This window comes from Vombatus ursinus, unplaced genomic scaffold (assembly GCF_900497805.2).
Source record: "Vombatus ursinus unplaced genomic scaffold, bare-nosed wombat genome assembly UNPS02004734.1, whole genome shotgun sequence".
In the NCBI taxonomy this organism is placed as follows: Eukaryota; Metazoa; Chordata; class Mammalia; order Diprotodontia; family Vombatidae; genus Vombatus; species Vombatus ursinus.
Genome location: NW_020944512.1, coordinates 246,637 through 256,247, shown reverse-complemented (window position 1 = coordinate 256,247; position 9,611 = coordinate 246,637). Strand labels below are relative to the sequence as shown.

Genomic DNA, 9,611 nt, shown 5'->3' with positions numbered 1-9,611 from the left:
CAACATAAGAAAGGTAGCAAAGGAAGAAAGAACAGAGACAAAGTATAAAGGACAATTGTGTCCTTCCTTCTTGAAGGAAATGGAAACTAAACTAGGCCTTGAAGAAAGAGAAGGATTTAAACCACTAAAAGAAGAGGAAGAAGTGCTTTTCAGACATGGAACATAGTTACTCTATAGAACTTCTTAGAAGCTAGAGAAGACAAAACAAGACTAGGAAACAGCTAGTAGTTCCGTTTGATCAGAACACAGCGTTCATAAAAGAGGAGTAAAATGAGATGATGCTGGAAAATTAAGTTGGAACCAGAGAGCCTTGAATGCCAGGCTAAGTTCTTAAATTATTCTATGTGTAATATTATTCAAATGATCTTTGGATTTGTTAATACTCAGCTTTGTCAATTGTCTTTGAAATTTATATCACTTACAGTGGAAGTTCTTCATTGCTTCCTCTACCCCAAGGCTCTATCTCTTTTTATCATCTTCCTCAAAGCTGCCTTCATATCCTTGTTCCTCAAGGTATAAATAAGAGGGTTGAGCATTGGAGTCATGATAGTATAAAAGAGAGCAGCAAATTTCCCATGGCTTGTGGAGTACCTATGAGTGGGTTGGAGATAAGTATAAATGGCAGATCCATAGAAGAGAGAGACCACCATGAGATGAGACCCACATGTCTCAAATGCCTTTCTTTGCCCTGCTGCTGACTTAATATTTAGTACTGCCTGTACTATGTACACATAGGAGCCCAAGATGAGTGAAGCAGGTAGCACCAAGATGATGGCTCGGGCTACAAACATCTTGGCTTCTGTCTGTTCTGTATCCTTACATGCTAGCTTTAAGAGTACAGGCATCTCACAGAAAAAATGGTCCAGATAGTGGAGGCCACAGAGAGGAATAGTCATCATAAGCCCTGTCTGTGCCACTGAGTTGACAAAACCTCCAAACCAGGAGATAGTAGCAAGCAGGAGGCAGAGCCAGGGTTGCATGATGGTAGTGTACTGGAGGGGCTGGCAAACAGCAGCATAGCGGTCCAAAGCCATCACCACTAGAAGAACACACTCTGCAGAACCTAGAGCAAGGGTAATAAAGAGTTGAGTCACACAACCTCCATAAGTGATTGTTCTGTCAGATCCATGCAGATTAACCAGTAGTTGAGGGACAATGCTAGTTGTATAGCAAAGGTCTAGGAAAGAGAGGTGACAGAGAAAGAAATACATAGGGGTGTGGAGCTGAGGGAACAAATGAGACAAGACAATGATGGCTGTGTTGCCAACCAAGGTTGAAAGGTAAAAGATCAAGATGACCACAAAGAAGAGAAGTTCCAGATGGGGCCAATCTGAGAATCCCAACAAAATGAAGTCTTGGGAACTGGTGTTGAATTGTCTCATAGCCCATTACCTGTCAAGACATTAAAACATAATTGAATACTTCACATGAAGAATTTGGCTAATTTTGATTTTTTCCCAATACTCTCATCTTTTCCCCTCTTCTGCTTTACTACTCTATATCTGTTAATGTTCTACTCTCTTCTGCTCATAATAATCAATGTTTGCTCTACTCAGTTGGGTCCTCTCCTACTAAGTTCCACTCCATTTTGTTTGTTCTTTCAGTTCTCTATTCTCAGTTCTGTTATATTCTTCTTCTTTGCCTATGGTTGCTTCAGCTGATTAAAGTCAAGGGTTACTGAGGTCAAGATCACAGTTATGGTTTCCTTTACACCACATTTAGCTTCTCTCAGCTCTTTGGTAACAAACAGCATTTCAACCCTGACTAGCCTTTTCACCTATGTTCACTTCTAATAATGTTATTGAGATAACATATGTAAAATGCTTTGCCAATCTTCAAGTATCATATGTTAGCTATTATTATTGTTGTTGCTGTTCTGTAGAGAAATGCAATCTATCCCTATGTTTAGACAATTTAAAAGCACATATCTTTTTTATGAGCTAAATAATACCAACTGATACAAACAGTAAGCCATTACAAGTCATGCAGTGTATAGAGAGTTGGACCTGTAGTTAGGAAGACTTGAACTCATAGCCAACCTCTGACACTTACCAGCTGTGTGATCCTGGGCATTTGCTAAGCTTAATTCATTTTCTTTTTTTATAGAATAACTAAACTGGTAAACCAAGAGAATTCTGTTCCCACAATATATCTTGATGTCAACAAGGTATATCATGATATTAAGACCTGCCATATATATTTCTAGAGGATATACTGATCCTAAGTTCAAAGGATTTCCCATGTCCTGATGCTATAGAAAAAACTCATGGTTGGTTCATAAACACAGGATTTATTGAAGGGCAGTTGGAGATATCAAGGAGCAATCAGCCTCCAGATGGCCCTAAGTAATGTGGAAGCATATTAAAAATCTCCTTTTTAATAAAACTGAAAATATTAAGAAATAATATTCCTCTGATCTAAAAATTATCTTCCAGACTTCCAGGTTTCAAGATGGGTTAGATAGAGGATAAAGTGCCTTCCTTAGGGAAATGGATTAAGGCTGGTAACTAAATCTTAGAGCACAGCCCCATCTAAGAGCAATGTTATTTTTCTCTGACTCAGAAAGGATTAAGATCTTGATCTCAAGGAAGAGGTCACTTTAATTGCTCCAGAAGATCACATTTTGGGAATGATCATTATTACCCTGTAATGTTAACCACAAACAGTGTTTGAACATATTAGGATCCTTTCCTTGTTCGAGATTCCTACAAATGTTACCTCAAATCATCCCGGGATAGAGTCCTATCTGAGTACAATGAGGGTAGCGGGAAGAGTGGGAAGGGAACTCTGTTAGTTTGGACAGCTCTCTTTTTCTAAACTATAAATGGCATGACTATGGAAGTAGGTCCCACCTAGTATAAATCATGAATCCCCTAATGTGGTTGTATATATTCAAATTTGCATTATTTGAAGTCATAATTATATAAGATATGATCATTGATTTTAGCCCAATGGAAATATGCAGTGGAAATTTGAGTACTGGAAGAAGGGGAAAGGAAGAGGTAGAATGAGGTAAATTATCTCACATAAAAAAGGCAAGAAAAAGTTTTTACAGTGGAAAAGAAGAGAGATGCGGAGTGAGTGAACCTTAATCTCATCAGAATTGGCTCAAAGAGGGAATAGCATACACACCCAATTGGATATAGAAATCTATCTTACCTTACAGGAAAGGAGGGAAAGGGAATAAGGGTGGGGAGTGATAGAAGGGAGGGCAGATTGAGGGAAGGGATAGTCTGAAACAAAACACTTTTGAGGTGGGACAGGGTGAAAGGAGAGAGAAAATAGAATAAAACGTGGGGAGGAATAGGATGGAGGGAAATACAGCTAGCAATAATAACTGTGAAAAAAAAATTTGAAGCAAGTTTCTCTGATAAAGGCCTTATTTCTCAAACATATAGAGAACTGAGTCAAATTTATAATGTCACTTATCACTTGACAGTTTAGTTTGATAAGGTATCATATCTGTATAGACTATCTAAAGGTCAGATTTCCATTATCTAAAAGAGTTTACTATTCCAGACTTTCTGTCCTAAGGTTAAAGAGTTCATAAATGATCATTATATTTTGCTATCATCCTAGCAGGAATACTTATTGAATCCAAGCCTTAGGAACCAGATTTTTTTTCCCCATGTCATGGAGTTATTATTCAACCTTGAGTTACAAAATGTTTGGATACCTACAGATTTGTACATCTGGGAAATTTGTATGAGATTTTTTATCTTAATGTTCCCACATGAGAGTAGAAAACTAAAATATGTCAGTCTCTCTAAAAGCTTTAAAGTATAAAGTCCAATATCATCAATAACATCATTGTATTAGGAAAAACAAAAGTGCTACAAGTGAAAAAAAAAAAGAGTTCACCATCCAGATGACAGATTAGAAGGGGGAACCCAGCTTCTTAGGGGGATGAGCCGAAGCATGGGGCTGAATAAAGGGGAGCTACAGGAAAGATTACCACATTGGGGTCTGCAAGAGGAGATGGGGTGGAAGAGTGGGAAGGTTCAAGAACACAGTTTCTGTTCCCATAGCTTATGTTATGAACCCATGAAACCTCAAGACCTTAATCCCGGAGTTTAAGTCCTTTCTTCATGGCTCTGCCTGTGCTTCTCAGCTCTATGTGATTGCTTATACTTTCTCTTTCTCTGGGTTTATTTATCTTCTGCTCTTTCCCTCAAGAGCTGGGTCCCTTTTCTAAGTCTGACTTCAAGGCTCAGTGAACTGACTTTTAAAGGTCACCCTGAGACACAGGGTACCATTCTTCATCCTATCATAGTTATTTCCCTTCTGATTCATTCAAGGAACCAACTTGTGCCTCAAAAAGAGATCATCTGGCAATTGATCTTCTACAATTAATTACAATTAGTTACTGATCAATTACAATTAATTATAATTACATTGTTAGCCCTTTTCCTGTGATTAAGTTTGGGGTTTTCAAGGACCATTGCATTACAGTATCAAGGGAAGTAATAGCCCCACTGTACTCTGCCCTGGTCAAAATACATCAGGCACATAGTGTTCAGATATGAGTACCATAAGAATAAGGAAATTGTCCAATTAGAGTGTATTAAAAGGAGGATGGCCAGAAAGGTAAGGGACCTGAATATTTTTTTCATGTGATTAATGGATAGAAGGAAACAAAGATCATTCAAGTGGAGAAGAAAAGACTCAAGGGAGAAATGAGAGCCTTAAATATTTGAAGAACTGTTATATGTAAAACATTCTCTGTGACTCCAGAAGACAGAGCTATACCCAATGGATGGAAGTTATAGGGAGGTACAGTTCATGTGAATTTGAGAAAAGTCTGTAATGATCACAGTTGGCCAGTAATTGAAAGAACAATTCATTGTTCATGATCAGGCCATGAGAATATAGTAAAAAAAAAAATGCTATTTAAATAAACATATAGATTTAACACTATGACAATCAAACCACTAGATGATATAACAAATTTCACTTGTAACAACAAAAAGTATAGAATCTCAAGGGAAATAATTTTTTAAAAAAGAAGGAATGAAAAGATCTAGATCTCAAATTACATTCTAAAGCAATAATCAGTTTTAGAACATTTGATACTGGTTTTTAATTAGAAGAGTAGATCAATTAAATAGATTACATAAGCAAGAATCTTGGTTTAGATAAAATATAATATATATGATATATGTATATACAAATAAAATATTTAAATGTTTTAAAAGGTTTAGATAAAATATACAATGGTACAAATAGAGGATGGTGGGAGCGATACTTGGCACTTTATAAATGCTTTTTTAATTTGTTAGTGTCATCCAAGGTTTTGACCCTGGTCCTTTTCTTTTCTCTTTCTATGTGTTCTCCTTTGTCTATCGAATCCACTCTTATGGTTTCATCACCTCCATGCAGTAGATTTTCAGATCTATATGGGCAATCATAAGTTTTCACTTGAATTCCACTCCCACATCTCAAACTACCTGTTTTCTACCTCTACCCCAATGTTCCACTGACCCAAAATTGAACTCATCTTCTCCCTAAAACCTGTCCTTCCTTCAAATTTCCCTGCAATCCTACCTGTCATCTATGTTCACAATCTTGGAGTCACTTTTGACTTTTGCCTTTCTGTCCCCAAACTAATCTGTTGCCAAATCTTTTGATGCTATCTTCACAAAACATCTTCAGTCAGGCCCCTTCATTCTACCTTTTGCTTGTACTGTTGCAATATTGCAATAGCCGAATGACTCTTTCTTTGCTTCCATCATCTTCCCTTCAATCTATCCTTCACTCAGCTTCTAAATACTCTTCCTAAATGTACAGTTTTGACCATTATCTCCACTTTGCACAGAAAGCCTCAGTGTCTCCCTATTACATCTAGGATAAATACAAAATCTTGATCTTGGCATTTAAAGTATTCTATAATCTAGCTGCAGACAACTTTTCAGTATTACTTACTCCTCTGTACTATACTTCTATCTCTACTACCCTCTGTAAGTGCCTCATCCTTATCAAACTGAATTATTAGTTCTTAAATCTCATTCTATATTCTCCCACCTTCATCCTTTTGGTCATTCCCAATGTCTGGAATGCATTTCACTATTATCTCCATTTGTTGAAGTCCTTCTCTTCCCTTAAGGACCACATCAAGCATAGACTTCTCCATGAAACTTTTCCAGATCTCCCAACTAAAAGAGATCTCTCTTCTCAAATTTTCTTAGAGTACATCGCTTTTATTACATACTATCTTCTATCCTGCTTATTTTTATACATGATGTATCATACATTAGATTGTAAGTTCATGAGGGCAGAGAGGATGTTATTTTTCATATTTGTATCCCAGTCCCTAACACAAGATTTTAAATATTTAATAAATTGAAATGAAATTAAGTTTCTGTTCCTACTCACAAATCACTGAGAGTTGTTGGAGAATGTGATGAAACCATGCTGAATGGGTCCATAACAAAGTAATCTCAGCACAGGACTCATAGGGCAAATATTTTATTCATTTCTCATGGATCTACTTTCATTCTCCACAGAGACTATTTGAAACTTTTTCCACTCTAATACCCTTAGATTTGTTCCTTGCCCATGTCAGTCTCAAGAGAAAATCTTGCCTCTCTTCTTCCACATTACAAAGCTTCTCTATGTTTTATTCATCTTCTCTTTCTTTCCTTGCCTCAGAGGAAGAAGTGGTCCTTCTTCTTGCCACAGCTAATCTTGTCATTCCTATCTTTAATCCAATCCTCTCCCTCCTCCTTAAAGTCTTCCCTCCATCCATCTGTCCTTCATCTTCATTCTCTCCCTTCACACTGGCTATTCCTCTATTGATATATTTTGTCTTGAAATATCTTTTCTTCAAATATTCTACCCTTTCAGGCTCTTCCTCAATGCTAAATATCTAGAGCAGATTATCTTCAATTGTGGCCTCAATTTCCTCATTCACTTCTTGTAAAATCCATATTCTTGTAAAATCTATATTTTACACATGCCAGGTGACTCAAAACCACCACTTCCTCTTAGACCTAAATTAAGTAAAAATAGCCCAGAACCCTGAACTCAAGAGCCTTGGGAATAGCAGTACCCACCAGACCATTGTCCCTGCTTCCAAAATAGTCCCCACAGCTACCATTGAAAAAAGCAACCCTCCAGAAAATGGACACCTCCGTCATCCTCACCAACAACATCTGTTGACCAGCTGTCATTGGCAAGTAGGTGATCCCAAGAGCTCAAAAATCGATCAATGCCCACCCCCTCCCCAAAGCCACTGACCCTGATTCCAGCCCAGTATCCACAGCCATCATCTAAGACAGCAATGCCCATGGAAAAGGGGCCAAGCCATATCCACCAATTATCACTCAGAAGGCAAGCAATCTAATCTAGGTAAAGTGGCAGAAGACAAAAGGTAGCATGGGCCAAACACTTAATCTTAGACTCAAATAGAAACAGCCCAAGATCCTGAGCCTCAAGTGTCCTGGCAATAGCAAAGCCCCACAGACCAACAACTCTTCTTCTATCCTGGGCCCTGAAGCCATTATCTAGGCAATAAAACTTTGAAGAAATGTGACGAGGCAACTGCTTCTATAGGTCATTTAGCCCCTGAGTCCTCAGCAGCCACAGCTAATGAAGACCCAGAGCAGAAAGTTCTTGCCTCTGTCAAAAGTCTTGGGCAGTGTTATATGATTCAACATCATAAATTGATGTGGTTTTATCGGTGGAAAAACACTAAAGATGTGTTACCATCTGCTTGTGTAACCTAAGGGTTACAGGGCCTTTGAATCTGAATTGCAACTGAAATCTCCTACATGTGATGTCTTCCCCTCATCTGTTGCCAAGTCCTATTAAGTCCGCCTTAGTAATACCTCTTTGTCCTATCCCCTCCTTTCCACTGCTGAGGGCCTCATTACAATTGACTTAGACTATTTCAATAAGCTCCTACCCTCTTTTTCTTCTAAGTTCTCTGTTTTCTAATACATCCTATGGACTTATACTAGATAAATCTTCCTAAAGCACAGCTCTGATTATGTAGCATCAATGTTTAAAAATCTCCCACAGATCCCTATGGCCTACTGAATAAACTCCAAACTTCTTATCCTGATATGCAAAGCCCTGAAGATTTGGGCTCCAAACGGATTTTCCAGTCTTGTTTTGCATGGATTCTCATCACATACTCTGCATTCTAGATAAACTGGATTATTCTTAAAGACATTCTTGCACCTTCACATCTCTCTGCAATTACTTTTACCTTCCTCTGTACCTGGAATGATATCTCCTACCTTCAATTCTTCCATTCTGCTCTACAGCTACCTTTTAAAAATCATATCCATTCTTCAAGACTTATCTTAAATCAAATTTCCAGGAATATTTCCTAGGCATCTTCTTCTCCCCTGTCCTCCACCCATATCCACCAAAATGGAAATAATTCTTCCTTCCTCGGGAAGGTAGCTAAGTGTCATAGCAGACAGAGTGCTAGACCTAGAGTCAGGAAGACTGGAGATCAAATTTGATCTCAGATACTACTGGCTGTATGATCCAGGGCTATAAGGAAACTGAAGCAGGTAGTAATTTCTTAATCTCTGCCTGTGTCAGTTACCTCATCTGTAAAATTGGGGGGAAAATGGCACCTACTTTCCAGAGTTGTTGTGAGGACAAAATAAGATAACATTTATGAAGCTTTTTGCAAACCTTAAAGCACAACATAAGTACTATTATTGTTATTATTATTATTATTCCTCTCCTGTGCACTTATATACTATTTTTTTTATATCTCTAGTAGTAGTAGTAGCACTTCAAGGTTTGCAAAGCACTTTACCTATGTTATTTCATTTGAACACAATAATCCTGTGAGGTATATTATTATTATTATTTTTATTATTATTATTATATACATATGTATGTATGTACCCATGTATGTGTGAATTTATGTATATATATATATATGTACATACATACTAGATTATCAATTCTTTGAGGGGCTTATTTGATTCCTCTTTGTGTTCCTTAGAGCCTCTAGAATAGTAATTTTCATATCATAGGTGCTCCATAAATTTTTTTTAATAAATTGATTCTCCCTACACTAAGGATAAAGTTTGGCACCCAATTATTGCTCTACCAATGGAACTGATTTACCTGTAGAGATAACATAGAAATTATAGGATTAGAGGATCTTGGTGGATTAATTTTGGTTGTAATGCTTGAGGAAGCAACAGTTTTCTTCCTTCGAGCATAACAATGAATCCACTGAAAACAAAACAAAACAAAAAATGAGACTCACATTCATTCAGCTCCATTAAGTCAGAAGGCACAAAAAGGTTCAAAATTCAGGCTGGTAAAATTTGAAGATTATTCAAAAGAATCTCTTTTTTCTGTATGTGCAAAGTTTGAGTTGCTAAATTGTTTCTCCATAGCAGAGATACTACTGGTGATTTGGGGATGTGACTCTGTAATTTTTAATTTATCCCTTTTTCAGTGGAAATAGCTGGTAGATAGGGATAGCCTCACTGAAAAAATAAGAAAGGAGACACAATCTCATAAAACCACCACCCATCTTCAAGTGTTATCTCAATCCCAGTGGAAATCACCAAGGGAAGCAGGGAGTTGTTCCCTGGCACAGTGAGAGAGCCAGAGAGGAGACATAGGTTGTTTAC

At 37.5% G+C, this 9,611-nt stretch overlaps 1 protein-coding gene across 1 annotated transcript; it reads right to left on the bottom strand.

Moving 5' to 3' along the window:
* Positions 1 to 446: 446 nt before the first annotated feature.
* Positions 447 to 1,382, bottom strand: LOC114027349 (olfactory receptor 10). The gene has a single exon (XM_027841333.1). It carries the CDS (start codon positions 1,380 to 1,382, stop codon positions 447 to 449), a length of 936 nt encoding a protein of 311 aa, XP_027697134.1.
* Between the last annotated feature and the right edge of the window lie 8,229 nt (positions 1,383 to 9,611).